This window comes from Oncorhynchus tshawytscha, linkage group LG13 (genome assembly GCF_018296145.1).
Source record: "Oncorhynchus tshawytscha isolate Ot180627B linkage group LG13, Otsh_v2.0, whole genome shotgun sequence".
NCBI lineage: Eukaryota > Metazoa > Chordata > Actinopteri > Salmoniformes > Salmonidae > Oncorhynchus > Oncorhynchus tshawytscha.
In genome coordinates this window covers 13,254,510-13,273,193 of record NC_056441.1, presented here as the reverse complement: position 1 = coordinate 13,273,193, position 18,684 = coordinate 13,254,510, and the positions used below count along the sequence as shown (strand labels likewise).

The 18,684-nt window shown below is 40.8% G+C and overlaps 1 protein-coding gene across 1 annotated transcript; it reads left to right on the top strand.

The window, feature by feature from the left end:
• Positions 1–252: 252 nt before the first annotated feature.
• Positions 253–18,384, top strand: LOC112265797 (cylicin-2-like). Its single transcript, XM_024443352.2, has 6 exons — positions 253–349; positions 2,021–2,148; positions 10,292–10,353; positions 16,707–16,742; positions 16,861–16,914; positions 17,069–18,384. Exons 2-6 carry the CDS (start codon positions 2,138–2,140, stop codon positions 18,382–18,384), a joined length of 1,479 nt encoding a protein of 492 aa, XP_024299120.2. The 5' UTR covers positions 253–349; positions 2,021–2,137.
• The last annotated feature ends 300 nt before the right edge of the window (positions 18,385–18,684 follow it).

Sequence of the window (18,684 nt, the reverse complement as noted above, 5' to 3'; positions counted from 1 at the left end):
AACAAGTGGCTATGGAGGAAATTGATCAAAATATTTGTTAACATTCAACAACAATTTGTTTGAAACATCAAATTTGACTATAATTGTGTGAGATTTTTAGAATATATGATATTTTGAGGAATTTAAACAATTTACCATTAATTTAGGGTCTAAAATTACCCTGTTGGTGCTTTTAGGGTTCAAAAAAACAGTCTAGGGATGAAAATTCCCAGAATGTCTATCTGTCAGAGTAGGCATAATGTGTGTAGTATTTCCAAAATGTTTGCCATCACCACTCACCGGTCAGTTTTTCTTCGTCCCTTTCCTGCTGGTGAACATGGCCTCGTCTTTCATCACGACAACATGACAGGTGGGTCCTACCTACAGGTGTAGGATCTTCATTTTGCCTTTATTGTCACAGCAGAAATAATCCTGCAGCGACAGGATATACATTTTTTGTCCATAATGTCGCTTGATCGGTGGTTAGGCTATTAGCTGGCCAAAAGTAGGCTACATTAGTACAATACTGTACAATACTGTTAATATAACCGTGTTTTAGTGTCTTTATGTAAAACACAAAGCTCATTGGGATTTCCCGCGGTGTAGGAAAATGATCAGCAACAAAAGAGTGATCAAATTAAGATCTGTAGGGTTGCAAAATTACGGCAAATTTACCAAAATCCCCTGGTCTTCCTGATTCTGTGAATCTTCGAATAGGGGTTTCTGGATAAACTGAATTTGGGGAATGTTACCGGAATTTTGTAACCCTAGTCCTACAATAATGGAATCAATGGTGCAAGGTGTCCTGGGGATTAGAAGGATCACTTTTTACAATGCACTATAGTTGTACTAGATTTTGAAAAATACAAAATTGTTTAGGCTATATTTAATTTGCCACGATGTTCATTTCACGACTGAATGTGTGAAGCAACGATGATGCGCCACAGTTTGGGGGTTCGCGCAGTAGGCTACGCTAATTTTGCGGTATATCATCTTTTAGAGCATAATTATGACTTTCACACTATCGGCCCTCAAACAGATACTAAAGGTAAACCACTGCCTTGAAACCTTGAGATTACAGTGAGCTTTTAGCAAAGGCCGAGACTGTGGATCCGTCGGTAACCGCGTCACTCCACCCCCATCTCACCCCCCCTCCCTTGGAGCTCCTGGAAATATCTGTGTCATGTATTTCTTTACCTCTACTTTATGCAAAACATTTTGTGGACACTGTAATAGGAATTTTCAAGGTGAATAAAAGAAAAGTTGCAAATAGTAAATCAAAATTAATCTGGTTTAATACAATTAAATCAATGTGGTTTATTACAAGTTGCAACAGGGAGACAACGTCCAGCATGAGAAAATGTCTAACTCGCCCTCTCTAAGCAGGCCCTTATATTTTAATATTCCATAAACACCCACCGAGAGTCTTGTAGGAAGTCACAACATCAGCTGCTACAGAATTACACAGGGTCACAGAATATAATAACAATCAGTGTCCTTGGTTCTTGTTCCTGGAGTCTGGCGTCAACCACTATCAACAGACATGAGAACAATCCATAACATTCAGTATCAAGTCTAGTGACCATCAACCCATACACAAATGAGTGTCTCAAAGTAAACTGGAAATCGTGTGTATTATTTATTGGGTAAACCTGAAGGCACAGTGATGCCGAAACGTTGGTGTTTTACCCAGTAAATTACTGGGAGTTTATATATATATATATATATATAGAGAGAGTGTGTGTGACTCTATTTATTTTTATAGCTTCCAGTTTATTAGAATCAGGGGGTAGATTCAGATCAGAGGGGGACGGGGTTAGTGTGTAAGCTATGAGTGTGTGTGAGGGGCTGAGGGTTTTTTAAAGGGAGATATGGGGGTAGATTCAGATCAGAGGGGACTTTAGAACATGAGCTGTTTGAAAACACGAAGGTGTGAGAGCCTCACGCTCAACCCTGTTTTAAACTAGTTTAATGCTAGCTGTTCCTCTGCAGTGCCTCTATCTATCTTTCTGTCCCTCAGTGTGTCTCTGTGGCCCTCTAGGAGCAGAGGGAGTGGTGAACGTATAAAACCTCTTGGGCTCCCTCCAGCCAGACTGTAGACCTACTGGAAACTATAGACACCTGAGTGTCGCCCCACTGGCTAAACTATCCCGTCACAATGCTGTCACGGTAAGCGAACACTAACACAAGGGTTGCCACTTTTGGGTATTTATTTTTGACTTACATGTGTGTACGGGAAATTTTAAAATGACACAATCTATTTGACATATTTGGACACCTGTATTCTTGGAGGAAGTTTATTAGTCAGTCTACCTATAGAATGAAACTAAAGATGTGTACAGCTGCTGGGGGTACTTCAATGATAGAGAGTGGTGAACAGTTGAATTCATTGTTTTTGTGTGTTTTTTTGTGTGATCACAATAGGTTGGCAATGTGTGTGTCATTTTTGTTATTTCAGACTTCCTTTTTTCTTGTTCAATCCTAATCTTCAATAACAATAGATTTACAACTGATATCAATGATGATACTGGTACAAGATAAAGTGATGGGACTCTAAATAGTCTTTAAAAAGATTTTGAGAATTTGGGAAAATGCTCAACTCTTAGTCAAATTGTTTAATAAACATCCTTTGTTTTTGACTTTTCATTATATTACAAAGATGAATTGTATAATGTACCAACATTTCATTGATAATTCATTATCCATATTATATCTTGAACATAAGAACATCCATAAGATACTTGGCATTGCTGCAAGTTACACATATTCTTATTATAATGTAATGAGCAGGAAAAAAACGATTGTCTTTTTGCTTAGTCCTATTTGCTTTGCATTTTCCACTACCACTACCCTAAGACCCTAAGATGCTTTCTAGGAGAAGTCATTACCTCTGTTTGACAAAATTACGGTTCTCTTTCAAGTAATCGTTTGGTGTCTCACAACGGGAATTTGCTGAATAAGCTATTCACTACGGAAGATCCAATCACACGACATCTGGAGTAGCTGTTATGATTTTTGTTGTCCTTGATGTTTTTTGCATTGTTTTCTGTTTTCCTTAGTCTTTTTTCCTCTTTTGTTCATTTTCTTGGTTATTAGGGGGAATCTTATTTTCTCGGATGGTTGAGGGGCAGCTCTTGGGGAACTGTGGGGGGGATCTGGGAGGGCCGGTGGCCTGGCGGTTGTGAGCTTGGGCCGGTGGCCGATGGATCGCTGGTCCGTGTCCCTGTTTTTTACCTTGTGGGAGACGTGCCCTTGAGCAGGGTGTTGACCCTGGTTGCCTCTGTGTGTCGCTCTGAATCGGAGTCTGTTAGATGACTAATATAATGTAGTTGTTGAGCGGCTTCACAGCAAGTATATTGTATGTTTTAGCCTATAGCCAGAAACTAAAACAGGAAACCCCAGTGCTCAGGTCTGTCAGCTTCTATGTCAAGGCCATCAGACTGTTAAACAGCCATCACTAACATTGAGTAGCTGCTGCCACAAATCTCTAGCCACTTTAATAATAAAAAATTGGATGTAATAAATGTATCACTAGTCACTTTAAACAATGCCACTTTATATAATGTTTACATACCTTACATTACTCATCTCATATGTATATACTGTACTCTATACCATCTACTGCATCTTGCCTATGACGTTCGGCCATCGCTCATACATATATTTATATGTACATATTCTTATTCATTCCTTTACACTTGTGTGTATAAGGTACTTGTTGTGAAATTGTTAGATTATCTGTTAGATATTACTGCATGGTCGGAACTAGAAGCACAAGCATTTCGCTACACTCGCATTAACATCTGTTAACTATGTGTATGTGACCAATAAAATTTGGTTTGATGTTTTAAATATAAAAAGGTGCCACGGTATTTGTCACTCTCTTTCTAGCAAAGATCATTACACTCTAAGCTCTCCTCAGCATGACTTGGTCCCTGTCTTCACCATGAGGTTAATGCTACCGAACGTAGGACCTCAACCTCTATATATACAGTGGGGCAAAAAAGTATTTAGTCAGCCACCAATTGTGCAAGTTCTCCCACTTAAAAAGATGAGGGAGGCCTGTAATTTTCATCATAGGTACACTTCAACTATGACAGACAAAATGAGGGAAAACAATCTAGAAAATCACATTGTAGGATTTTTAATGAATTTATTTGCAAATTATGGTGGAAAATAAGTATTTGGTCAATAACTAAAGTTTATCTCAATACTTTGTTATATACCCTTTGTTGGCAATGACAGAGGTCAAAGGTTTTCTGTAAGTCATCACAAGGTTTTCACACACTGTTGCTGGTATTTTGGCCCATTCCTCCATGCAGATCTCTAGAGCAGTGATGTTTTGGGGCTGTTGCTGGGCAACACGGACTTTCAACTCCCTCCAAAGATTTTCTATGGGGTTGAAATCTGGAGACTGGGTAGGCCACTCCAGGACCTTGAACTGCTTCTTACGAAGCCACTCCTTCGTTGCCCGGGCTTTGTGTTTGGGATCATTGTCATGCTGAATGACCCAGCCACGTTTCATCTTCAATGCCCTTGCTGATGGTAGGCTTTGTTACTTTGGTCCCAGCTCTCTGCAGGTCATTCACTAGGTCCCCCCGTGTGGTTCTGGGATTTTTGCTCACCGTTCTTGTGATCATTTTGACCCCACGGGGTGAGATCTTGCGTGGAGCCCCAGATCGAGGGAGATTATCAGTGGTCTTGTATGTCTTCCATTTCCTAATAATTGCTCCCACAGTTGATTTCTTCAAACCAAGCTGCTTACCTATTGCAGATTCAGTCTTCCCAGCCTGGTGCAGGTCTACAATTTTGTTTCTGGTGTCCTTTGACAGCTCTTTGGTCTTGGCCATAGTGGAGTTTGGAGTGTGACTGTTTGAGGTTGTGGACAGGTGTCTTTTATGCTGATAACAAGTTCAAACAGGTGCCATTAATACAGGTAACGAGTGGAGGACAGAGGAGCCTCTTAAAGAATAAGTTACAGGTCTGTGAGAGCCAGAAATCTTGCTTGTTTGTAGGTGACCAAATACTTATTTTCCACCATAATTGGCAAATAAATTCATAACAAATCCTACAATGTGATTTTCTGGATTTTTTTTTCTCATTTTGTCTTTCATAGTTGAAGTGTACCTATGATGAAAAGTACAGGCCTCTCATCTTTTTAAGTGGGAGAACTTGCACAAATGGTGGCTGAATAAATACTTTTTTGCCCCACTGTGTGTATATATATATATATATATACAGTGCCTTGCGAAAGTATTCGGCCCCCTTGAACTTTGCGACCTTTTGCCACATTTCAGGCTTCAAACATAAAGATATAAAACTGTATTTTTTTGTGAAGAATCAACAACAAGTGGGACAAAATCATGAAGTGGAACGACATTTATTGGATATTTCATACTTTTTTAACAAATCAAAAACAGAAAAATTGGGCGTGCAAAATTATTCAGCCCCCTTAAGTTAATACTTTGTAGCACCACCTTTTGCTGCGATTACAGCTGTAAGTCGCTTGGGGTATGTCTCTATCAGTTTTGCACATCGAGAGACTGAAATTTTTTCCCATTCCTCCTTGCAAAACAGCTCGAGCTCAGTGAGGTTGGATGGAGAGCATTTGTGAACAGCAGTTTTCAGTTCTTTCCACAGATTCTCAATTGGATTCAGGTCTGGACTTTGACTTGGCCATTCTAACACCTGGATATGTTTATTTTTGAACCATTCCATTGTAGATTTTGCTTTATGTTTTGGATCAATTGTCTTGTTGGAAGACAAATCTCCGTCCCAGTCTCAGGTCTTTTGCAGACTCCATCAGGTTTTCTTCCAGAATGGTCCTGTATTTGGCTCCATCCATCTTCCCATCAATTTTAACCATCTTCCCTGTCCCTGCTGAAGAAAAGCAGGCCCAAACCATGATGCTGCCACCACCATGTTTGACAGTGGGGATGGTGTGTTCAGGGTGATGAGCTGTGTTGCTTTTACGCCAAACATAACGTTTTGCAGTGTTGCCAAAAAGTTCAATTTTGGTTTTATCTGACCAGAGCACCTTCTTCCACATGTTTGATGTGTCTCCCAGGTGGCTTGTGGCTAACTTTAAACAACACTTTTTATGGATATCTTTAAGAAATGGCTTTCTTCTTGCCACTCTTCCATAAAGGCCAGATTTGTGCAATATACGACTGATTGTTGTCCTATGGACAGAGTCTCCCACCTCAGCTGTAGATCTCTGCAGTTCATCCAGAGTGATCATGGGCCTCTTGGCTGGATCTCTGATCAGTCTTCTCCTTGTATGAGCTGAAAGTTTAGAGGGACGGCCAGGTCTTGGTAGATTTGCAGTGGTCTGATAATCCTTCCATTTCAATATTATCGCTTGCACAGTGCTCCTTGGGATGTTTAAAGCTTGGGAAATCTTTTTGTATCCAAATCCGGCTTTAAACTTCTTCACAACAGTATCTCGGACCTGCCTGGTGAGTTCCTTGTTCTTCATGATGCTCTCTGCGCTTTTAACGGACCTCTGAGACTATCACAGTGCAGGTGCATTTATACGGAGACTTGATTACACACAGGTGGATTGTATTTATCATCATTAGTCATTTAGGTCAACATTGGATCATTCAGAGATCCTCACTGAACTTCTGGAGAGAGTTTGCTGCACTGAAAGTAAAGGGGCTGAATAATTTTGCACGCCCAATTTTTCAGTTTTTGATTTGTTAAAAAAGTTTGAAATATCCAATAAATGTCGTTCCACTTCATGATTGTGTCCCACTTGTTGTTGATTCTTCACAAAAAAATACAGTTTTATATCTTTATGTTTGAAGCCTGAAATGTGGCAAAAGGTCGCAAAGTTCAAGGGGGCCGAATACTTTCGCAAGGCACTGTATATAAACTCAGCAAAAAAAGAAACATCCCCTTTTCAGTATATATATCTGCCCCCTGTCAACTGTAATTGCTGTATTGTGAAGTGGAAACATCTAAGAGCAAAAACGGCTTATCCACAAAGTGGTAGGCCACACAAGCTCACAGAATGGGACCGCCGAGTGCTGAAGCTCAGAAAATTTGTCTGTCCTCAGTTGCAACACTCACAACTGAGTTCCAAACTGCCTCTGGAAGCAACATTAGCACAATAACTGTTCTTTTGGGAGCTTAATAAAATAAGTTTCCATGGTCAATGTCTGTGCCGCACATGTCTCAACCCTTAGATCACCATGAAAATAAACGCAATGCCAAGCATTTTTTCGGTATATTTATATATATATATATATATATATCCGGAGTGGTTTAAAGCTCACCACCATAGGACTCTGGGAGCAGTGGACACACGTTCCTCTCTGGAGTGATTAATCACGCTTCACCATCTGGCAGTGCACACAAGAAGCATCGGCCGTAGTGGTTTGGGAGCAGTGGACACACGTTCTCTGGAGTGATTAATCACGCTTCACCATCTGCGGATGCAAGGAGAAGGCTACCTGCCCGAATGCATACAGTCAACTGTAAAGTTTGGTGGAGGAGGAATAATGGTCTGGGGCTGTTTTTCATGGTTCGGGCTAGGCCTCTTAGTTCTAGTGAAGGGAAATCTTAATGCTACAGCATACAATGATATTCTAGACGATTCTGAGCTTCCAACTTTTTGGCAACAGTTTGGCGAAGCCCTTTCCTGTTTCAGCATGACAATGCCACCATGCACACAGTGTAAATGCTTTGTCGAGATCGGTATGGAAGAACTTGACTGGCATCCATAGAGCCCTGACCTCAACCCCATCGAACACCTTTGAGATGAATAGGAATGCCAACTACGAGCCAGGCCTAATCGTCCAACATCAGTGCCTGACCTCACTTATGCTTTTGTGGCTGAATGGAAGCAAGTCCCCGCAGCAATGTTCCAACGTCTAGGGGAAAGCCTACCCAGAAGAGTGGAGGCGGTTTTAGCAGCAAAGGGGGGGACCAACTCCATATTAATACCCATGATTTTAGAATGAGATGTTCGACGAGTAGGTGTCTACATACTTTTGGTCATGTAGTGTATACACTACTATTCAAATGTTTGGGGTCACTTAGAAATGTCCTTGTTTTTGAAAGAAAAGCACATATTTTGTCCATTAAAATAACATCAAATTGATCAGAAATACAGTGTAGACATTGTTAATGTTGTAAATGACTATTATAGTTGGAAATGGCAGATTCTTTATGGAATATCTACATAAACGTACAGAGGCCCATTATCAGCAACCATCACTCCTGTGTTCCAATGGCACGTTGTGTTAGCTAATCCAAGTTTAGAGGGAGGAAGTGTCTCCATCATTTATGTCCAAGTGTTTACTTCATAGGCATGACGCTAAGGCAACTCTTTTCAGACTAGAGGTCGACCGAATATGATTTTTCAACGCCGATACCGATTATTGGAGGACCAAAAAAGTCGATACCGATTAATCTGCCAATTTTTATTTATTTATTTGTAATAATGACAATTACAACAATACTGAATGAACACTTATTTGAACTTAATATAATACATTACAATACAATACATAAATACAATAAAATCAATTTAGTAAATAATGAAACAAGTTAAATTTGGTTTAAATAATGCAAAAACAAAGTGTTAGAGAAGAAAATAAAAGTGCAATATGTGCCATGTAAGAAAGCTAACGTTTCAGTTCCTTGCTCAGAACATGAGAACATATGAAAGCTGGTGGTTCCTTTTAACATGAGTCTTCAATATTCCCAGGTAAGAAGTTTTAGGTTGTAGTTATTATAGGAATTATAGGACTATTTCCCTCTATACCATTTGTATTTCATTAACCTTTGACTATTGGATGTTCTTATAGGCACTTTAGTATTGCCAGTGTAACAGTATAGCTTCCGTCCCTCTCCTCGCTCCTCCCTGGGCTCAAACCAGCAACACAATGACAACAGCCACCATCAAAGCAGCATTACCCATGCAGAGCAAGGGAAACAACCACTGCAAGGCTCAGAGCGAGTGACGTTTGAAACGCTATTAGTGCGCGCTAACTAGATAGCCATTTAATTTTGGTTACACCAGCCTCATCTCGGGAGTTGATAGGCTTGAAGTCATAAAGCCCAATGCTTGACGCACAACGAAGAGCTGCTGGAAAATTGCACAAAAGTACTGTTTGAATGAATGCTTGCGCCTGCTTCTGCCTACAATCACTCAGATACTTGTATGCTCAGTCAGATTATATGCAACGCATGACACGCTAGATAATATCTAGTAATATTTTTATTTTACTAGGCAAGTCAGGTAAGAACAAATTCTTATTTTCAATGACGGCCTAGGAACAGTGGGTTAACTGCCTGTTCAGGGGCAGAATGACAGATTTGTACCTTGTCAGCTCGGGGATTTGAACTTGCAACCTTTCGGTTACTAGTCCAACGCTCTAACCACTAGGCTACCCTGCTGCCCCATGTGTAGTTAACTAGTGATTATGATTGCTTATGATTGATTGATTGTTTTTTATAAAATAAGTTTAATGCTAGGTAGCAACTTACCTTACTGCATTCGCGTAACAGGCAGAGTCTCCTTGTGGAGTGCAACGAGAGAGGCAGGTCGTTATTGCTTTGGACTAGTTAACTGTAAGGTTGCAAGATTGAATCCCCCGAGCTGACAAGGTGAAAATCTGCCGTTCTGCCCCTGAACAAGGCAGTTAACCCACCGTTCCTAGACCATCATTGAAAATAAGAATGTGTTCTTAACTGATTTGCCTAGTTAAATAAAGGTATATAAAAAATATAAAAAATCGGCGCCCAAAAATACAGATTTACGATTGTTATGAAAACTTGAAATCGGCCCTAATTATTCGGCCATTCCAATTAATCGGTTGACCTCTATTTCAGACACTGGTTTTCTATGGCTTTATATACCCCTGATTTTCACAGAAGGTCTGAGCCTCTGAGGGATGAATCTGTCCGATTATTATTATTATTTGGAGAGCATATGGGAGTTGGCTACATCCCATTGTGAGGTGGCAAACTATTATTACTTATGTAACCCCGGTTCTCTGAGTGAGTATCTCACTGCAGTTCCCTGCTTGCAAGAGCGCAAGGAAGAGGGACATGCTTTAGAATGACCAGAGAGCAGCTCCATGGCACTTTTTATTGAGGAGGATCCCCTCCTCATTGGCCACGTGACTTATCTGTCCACGACAGACACTGTGTGATTGGATCTTCCGTAGTAGTGAATTGCTTATTTAACTAATTCCCATTGTGAGACACCTCTATTATCAGAGAACTGGGGTTACGCAAGTAACCTTAAGTTTTAAAAGTGGTGTGACCAGTTCTATCTCTGTGTTCTTTATTCTAACAGAAAGCTGACTGTTCATTTGATCTATGCTTTGGCTGGTCTTGCTCTCTCAGGCCACGTTACTGGTAAGAAAACGTTAAATTAAACCTTATACATCTTATAAATGTGGGTGAATTTAGAGCACTTCCATCAGTAACTACAGTTTAACAATAATGTCAATTTTTATAATATGTGCACAATATGTTGTCTAGAGACGATGGTTTCCATTTTAGTTTGATTTCAGGTTCAACGCAATGACAAAACAATGCATTACGGATTTCCTGTTTCACCTTTCTAGTTATCCAGTCTCTAAACTACACTACAAACATTAAGAGAGGGAATATGAGACTGTCATGGAGACACTTAACTAACCCATATAGAAGAACTGCAATGTCGGATACTCACATAAACCTGTATATATACACCTTTACTTTTTCCACATTTTGTTGTCTAACAGACTGGATTTAAAATGGATTCGATGGATTTTTTTTTGTCACAGAACATAATGTCACAGTGAAATGATATGTTCATTTTGTTTGACTAATTAATACAAAATGAAAAGCTGAAATGTCTTGATTCAATAAGTATTCAACCCCTTTGTTATGGCAACTGTAAATAAGTTTAGGAGTAAGACTTTACGGAACAAGTCACATAATAAGATGCATGTGTGAAAGAATAGTGTTTAACATGATTTTTTCAATGAACACCTCATCTCTGTACCCCACACAATGCAAAATAAATGTGGCAAAGCAGTTAACTTTTTGTCTTGAATACAAAGTGTTATGTTTGGGGCAAATCCAATACAACACGTTACTGAGTACCACTCTCCATATTTTCAAGCAGAGTGGTGGCTGCACCATGTTATTAGTGTGCTTGTAATGGTTAAGGACTGGGGAGTTTTTCAAGATAAAAAAAGAAACAGAATGGAGCGAAGCAGAGGCAAAATTCTACCTGCTTTCCACCAGACACCGGGAGATAAATTCACCTTTCTGCAGGACAATAACCTAAAACACAAGGCCAAATCTACACTGCAGTTGCTTACCAAGAGACAGTGAATGTTCCTGAGTGACCGAATTACAGTTTTGTCTTAGAACTACCTGAAAATAGTTGTCTAGCAATGATCAACAACCAACTTGACAGAGCTTGAAGAATGTTGCACAATTCAGGTGTGGAAAGCTCTTAGAGACTTGCCCACAAAGACTCACAGCTGTAATCACTGCCAAAGGTTCTTCTACAAAATATTGACTCAGGGGTGTGAGATATTTCTGTATTTCATTTTCAATAAATGTGCTAACATTTCTAAAGACATGTTTTCCCTTTGTCATTATGGTGTATTGTGTGTAAATATACAGTACCAGTCAAACGTTTGAACACACCTGCTCATTCAAGGGTTTTTCTTTATTTGTACTATTTTCTACGTTGTAGAAAAAAGAAGAGTGAAGACATCAAAACTATTAATTAACATATGGAATCATGTAGTAACCAAAAAAGTGTTTAACAAATCAAAATATATTTTAGATTTTACATTCTTCAAAGTAGCCACCCTTTGCCTAGATGACAGCTTTGCAGACTCTTGCCATTCTCTCAACCAGTTTCATAAGGAATGCTTTTCCAACAGTCTTGAAGGAGTTCCCACATATGCTGAGCACTTGTTGGCTGCTTTTTCTTCACTCTGTGGTCCAACTCATCCCAAACCATCTCAATTGGTTTGAGGTCGAGTGATTGTGGAGGCCAGGTCATCTGATGCAGCACTCCATCACTCCTTCTCGGTCAAATAGCTCTTACACAGCCTGGTGGTGTGTTGGGTCATTGTCCTGTAGAAAAACATAAGATAGTCCCACTAAGCGCAAACCAGATGGGATGGCGTATCGCTGCAGAATGCTGTGATATCCATGCTGGTTACGTGTGCCATGCAGAGATCATCCTACTTTGCGTATTACAAAGACATGGTGGTTGGATCCAAAAATCTCAAATTTGGACTTATCAGAACCAAAGGACAGATTTCCACCAGTCTAATATCCATTGCTCGTGTTTCTTGGCCCAGGCAAGTCTCTTCTTATTATTGGTGTCCTTTAGTAGTAGTTTCTTTGCAGCAATTCAACGACCATGAAGGCCTGATTCACGCAGTCTCCTCTGCACAGTTGATGTTGAGATGTGTCTGTTACTTGAACTCTGTGTAGAATTTATTTGGGCTGCGATCTGAGGTGGCATTATCTTCCTTTCCTGGATCTTCCTTTCCTGTGACGGTCCTCATGAGAGCCAGTTGTCATAGCGCTTGATGTGTTTTGCGACTGCAATTGAAGAAATGTTCAAAGTTCTTGAGATTTTCCGCATTGACGGACCTTCATGTCTTAAAGTAATGATGGACTGTCGTTTCTCTTTGCTTATTTGAGCTATTCTTGCCATAATATGGACTTGGTCTTGGTCCAAATAGGGCTATCTTCTGTATACCACCCCTACCTTGTCACAACACAACTGATTGGCTCAAACACAGTAGGAAGGAAATAAATTCCACAAATGAACTTTTAACAAGGCACACCTGTTAATTGAAATGCATTCCAGGTGAATACCTCATGAAGCTGGTTGAGAGAATGCCAAGCGTGTGCAAAGCTGTCATCAAGGCGAAGGGTGGCTACATTGAAGAATATAAAATATAAAATGTATTTGATTTGTTTAACACTTTTTTGCTTACGACATGATTACATATGAGTTATTTTACAGTGTTGATGTCCTCACTATTATTCTACAATGTAGAAAATAGTAAAAATAAAAAAAGTAAAAAAAGTAAAAGTGTCAACTTTTGAATGGTACTGTATATACAGTGGGGCAAAAAAGTATTTAGTCAGCCACCAATTGTGCAAGTTCTCCCACTTAAAAAGATGAAAGAGGCCTGTAATTTTCATCATAGGTACACTTCAACGATGACAGACAAAATGAGGGAAGAAAATCACATTGTAGGATTTTTAATGAATTTATTTGCAAATAATGGTGGAAAATAAGTATTTGGTCACCTACAAACAAGCAAGAGTTCTGGCTCTCACAGACCTGTAACTTCTTCTTTAAGAGGCTCTTCTGTCCTCCACTCGTTACCTATATTAATGGCACCTGTTTGAACTTGTTATCAGTATAAAAGACACCTGTCCACAACCTCAAACAGTCACACTCCAAACTCCACTATGGCCAAGACCAAAGAGCTGTCTAAGGACACCAGAAACAAAATTGTAGACCTGCACCAGGCTGGGAAGACTGAATCTGCAATAGGTAAGCAGCTTGGTTTGAAGAAATCAACTGTGGGAGCAATTATTAGGAAATGGAAGACATACAAGACCACTGATAATCTCCCTCGATCTGGGGCTCCACGCAAGATCTCACCCCGTGGGGTCAAAATGATCACAAGAACGGTAAGCAAAAATCCCAGAACCACACAGGGGACCTAGTGAATGACCTGCAGAGAGCTGGGACCAAAGTAACAAAGCCTACCATCAGTAACACACTACTCCACCAGGGACTCAAATCCTGCAGTGGCAGACGTGTCCCCCTGCTTAAGCCAGTACATGTCCAGGCCCGTCTGAAGTTTGCTAGAGAGCATTTGGATGATCCAGAAGAAGATTGGGAGAATGTCATATGGTCAGATGAAACCAAAATATAACTTTTTGGTAAAAACTCAACTCGTCGTGTTTGGAGGACAAAGAATGCTGAGTTGCATCCAAAGAACACCATACCTACTGTGAAGCATGGGGGTGGAAACATCATGATTTGGGGCTGTTTTTCTGCAAAGGGACCAGGACGACTGATCCGTGTAAAGGAAAGAATGAATGGGGCCATGTATCGTGAGATTTTGAGTGAAAACTTCCTTCCATCAGCAAGGGCATTGAAGATGAAACGTGGCTGAGTCTTTCAGCATGACAATGATGGCCTAGCCAGTCTCCAGATCTCAACCCCATAGAAAATCTTTGGAGGGAGTTGAAAGTCCATGTTGCCCAGCAACAGCCCCAAAACATCACTGCTCTAGAGGAGATCTGCATGGAGGAATGGGCCAAAATACCAGCAACAGTGTGTGAAAACCTTGTGAAGACTTACAGAAAACATTTGACCTCTGTCATTGCCAACAAAGGATATATAACAAAGTATTGAGAGAAACTTTTGTTATTGACCAAATACTTATTTTCCACCATAATTTGCAAATAATTCATAAAAAATTCTACAATGTGATTTTCTGGATTTTTTTTCTTCTCATTTTGTCTGTCATAGTTGAAGTGTACCTATGATGAAAATTACAGGCCTCTCTCATCTTTTTAAGTGGGAGAACTTGCACAATTGGTGGCTGACTAAATACTTTTTTTGCCCCACTGTATATATATATACACACAGTTGAAGTCAGAAGTTTACATATACCTTAGCCAAATATATTTAGACACAGTTTTTCACAATTTCTGACATTTAATCCTAGTAAAAATGCCCTGTCTTAGGTCAGTTAGGATCACAGAATAATAGTAGAGAAAATTATTTGTTTCAGCTTTTATTTCTTTCGTCACATTCCCAGTGGGTCAGAAGTTTACATATACTCAATTAGTATTTGGTAGCATTGCCTTTAAATTGTTTAACTTGGGTCAAATGTTTCGGGTAGCCTTCCCACAATAAGTTGCGTGAATTTTGGCCCATTCCTCCTGACAGAACTGGTGTAACTCAGTCAGCATTGTAGGCCTCCTTGCTCGCACACGCTTTTTCAGTTCTGCCCACAAATGTTCTATAGGATTAAGGTCAGGGCTTTGTGATGGCCACTCCAATACCTTGACTTTGTTATCCTTAAGCCATTTTGCCACAACTTTGGAAGTATGCTTGGGGTCATTGTCCATTTGGAAGACCCATTTGCGACCAAGCTTTAACTACCATATTGATGTCTTGAGATGTCGCTTCAATATATCCATAAAATGTTCCTTCCTCATGAGGCCATCTATTTTGTGAAGTGCACCAGTCCCTCCTTCAGCAAAGCACCCCCACACCATGATGCTGCCACCCCCGTGCTTCACGGTTGGGATGGTGTTCTTCGGCTTGCAAGCCTCCCCCTTTTTCCTCCAAACATAACGATGGTCATTATGGCCAAACAGTTCTATTTTTGTTTCATCAGAGGACATTTATCCGAAAAGTACGATCTTTGTCCCCATGTGCAGTTGCAAACCGTTCTCTGGCTTTTTTTATGGCGATTTTGGAGCAGTGGCTTCTTCCTTGCTGAACGGCCTTTCAGGTTATGTCGATACAGGACTCGATTTACTGTGGATATAGATACTTTTGTACCTGTTTCCTCCAGCATCTTCACAGGGTCCTTTGCTGTTGTTCTGGGATTGATTTGCATTTTTTGCACCAAAGTACGTTCGTCTCTAGGAGACAGAACGTGTCTCCTTCCTGAGTGGTATGACAGCTGCGTTGTACCATGGTGCTTATACTTTGTACTATTGTTTGTACAGATGAACGTGGTACCTTCAGGCATTTGGAAATTGCTCCCAAGGCTAAACCAGACTTGTGGAGGTCTAAAAAAAAAATCTGATGTCTTGGCTGATTTCTTTTGATTTTCCCATGATGTCAAGCAAAGAGGCACCAAGTTTGAAGGTAGGCCTTGAAATAGATCCACAGGTACACCTCCAATTGACTCAAATGATGTCAATTAGCATATCAGAAGCTTCTAAAGCAATGACATAATTTTCTGGAATTTTCCAACCTGTTTAAAGTCACAGTCACTTTAGTGTTTGTAAATGTCTGACCCCCTGGAATTGTGATACAGTGAAATAATCTGCCTGTAAACAATTGTTGGAAAAATTACTTGATGTTCTAACCAACTTGCCAAAACTATAGTTTGTTAACAAGAAATTTGTGGAGTGGTTGAAAAATGAGTGTATGTAAACTTACAACTTCAACTGTGTATATATATATATATTTTTATAATCAATTTTGAATTTAGTCTTTAACACAACAAAATGTGGAATAAGTCAAGGGGTTTGGATACTTTCTGATGGCACTATATGAATACACTATAACAACAGCACCCCTGAAGCATAGTTTGACAAATGCTTTCTAGACCAGACATGAGTAAATGTGTCAGTCTGACTATTTGCTGTGGGCCATGCTGAAGGTTTAGACAGATGACAGAATAAACCAAAGGGTTCTCAAATCCATGCCAAAGTTATATCAATTCCCCAACCCTTTTCATGCCATAAAACATTTTACTTACTGCCTTCTTCAAACACACATTCTATAACATCCACTTTAAACACTATTTGAAAGACAGTAAGCCCAATCAAAATCATTTACCAATTAAAAAATATAATAGTAATATTGATCTTGTCCAGACCAATTTTATTACTGAAGAGTCCATGGCCAAAACAAGTTCAATGGCCAGACGACGAACTCCAACTCACCCAATGTTTTCTTCTTCATTTATCAGATGTGAGTAGCAGTGATACATCCACAGACACAAGCAGTGAGTCACCAATTGATTTGAATGGAAATGAAGCACACTGACTACTGGGGATTTCCTGATAATTAGAGTAATGGTGACTTCAATGACAGCATCAAAGTCACCCGTCCTTGTCTTCTAGATGGAGATACCAGCGTGGAAACCACAGGCAGTCCTGATGCCCCTGATGCCCCAGGTGAGGCCTAGGAGTAAAATACACAAAGGTCAAAGATAAGGGTTAAGGCCAAAGGTCGAAATCATTAGAGTGCAGGATGTAGTTATTACGATTAGTTATGAGGATGCATGGCAATTTGTATTTCAATTGAATGCAGTAGAATATTATCTCACAGGCAAGTTCTGCATGCTGTGCTGTACTGAAGACTGCATCGAGGAAAGCAGCCATGTCGGAAGCCAAGGCTGTTGGGTGCCCTGTATGGAGGCATGTTGGAAGGAATGTATGGAGCCCTATATGGATCTCTGTATGGAGCCCTATACACAGGATTTGTCAAAGGTGTGCAACAGTAAGGGGGACATTAAAGAGGACGGTAAGGGGGACATTAATGAGGACGGTAAGGGAGACAGTAAGGAGGACAGTAAGGGAGACGGTAAGGGAGACAGTAAGGGAGACACTGAGGACAGTACGAGGGACGGTAAGGGAGACGGTACGAGGGGCGGCAAGGGAGACAGTAAGGGAGACAGTAAGGAGGACAGTAAGAGGGACGGTAAGGGAGTCAGTACGAGGGACGGTAAGAAAGACGGTAAGGGAGATGGAAAGGGAGACAGTAAAGAGGACAGTAAGAGGGACAGTAAGGGAGGCGGTAAGAGGGACAGTAATGAGGACAGTAAGGGGGACAGTAAGAGGGACGGTAAGGGAGACGGTAAGAGGGACAGTAAGGAGGACATTAAGGGAAATAGTAAGGAGGACGGTAAGAGGGACGGTAAGGAGGACAGTAAGGAGGACAGTAAGAGGAATGGTAAGGGAGGCAGTAAGGAGGACAGTAAGGAGGACAGTAAGAGGGATGGTAAGGGAGGCAGTAAGAGGGACGGTAAGGAGGACAGTAAGGAGGACATTAAGGGAAATAGTAAGGAGGACGGTAAGAGGGACGGTAAGGGAGGCGGTAAGGAGGACAGTAAGGAGGACAGTAAGAGGAATGGTAAGGGAGGCAGTAAGGAGGACAGTAAGGAGGACAGTAAGAGGGATGGTAAGGGAGGCAGTAAGAGGGACGGTAAGGAGGACAGTAAGGAGGACGGTAAGAGGGACGGTATGGGAGGCAGTAAGGAGGACATTAAGGGAAACAGTAAGGAGGACGGTAAGAGGGACAGTAATGAGGACAGTAAGAGGGACGGTAAGAAGGACAGTAAGGAGAACATTAAGGGAAACAGTAAGGAGGACAGTAAGAGGGACAGTAAGGAGGACAGTGGGAGGGACAGTAAGGGAGACAGTAAGGAGGACAGTAAGAGGGACGGTAAGGAAGTCGATAAGGGAGACAATAAGGGGGACAGTAAGGGAGACAATAAGGGGGACGGTAATGGGGTTAGTAAGGGGGACAGTAAGGGCAGTAAGGGAGACAGTAAGGGGGACAGTAAGGGAGACAGTAAGGAGGACAGTAAGGGAGACAGTAAGGGGGACAGTAAGGAGGCAGTAAGGGCAGTAAGGGGGCAGTAAGGGAGACAGTAAGGAGGACAGTAAGGGCAGTAAGGGAGACAGTAAGGGGGACAGTAAGGGAGGCAGTAAGGGGGACAGTAAGGGAGACAGTAAGAGGGAAAGTAAAAGACAGTAAGTGTGAGTGTAGTCTAACATTGCTCTTAAGTTCCTTAGCCCTCCCTTGGCCCTCAAAATGGGGAAGGTGTCTACAGAGATACAATTGAATTATTATGCTGTTTTGATGTGCATAACATTTTTCCCCACTTTTTGACTGTATTGTTGTTGTTTTTAACTTCCTGATGTTTTGAGATCCTCTCTAGT

Bases quoted from the DNA above. Each gene is read 5' to 3' on its own strand.
- LOC112265797 (XM_024443352.2), top strand. The intron at 16,743-16,860 runs GTGAGTCACCAA...CTTGTCTTCTAG, and splicing joins TACATCCACAGACACAAGCA to ATGGAGATACCAGCGTGGAA. The intron at 16,915-17,068 runs GTGAGGCCTAGG...ATTATCTCACAG, and splicing joins TGATGCCCCTGATGCCCCAG to GCAAGTTCTGCATGCTGTGC.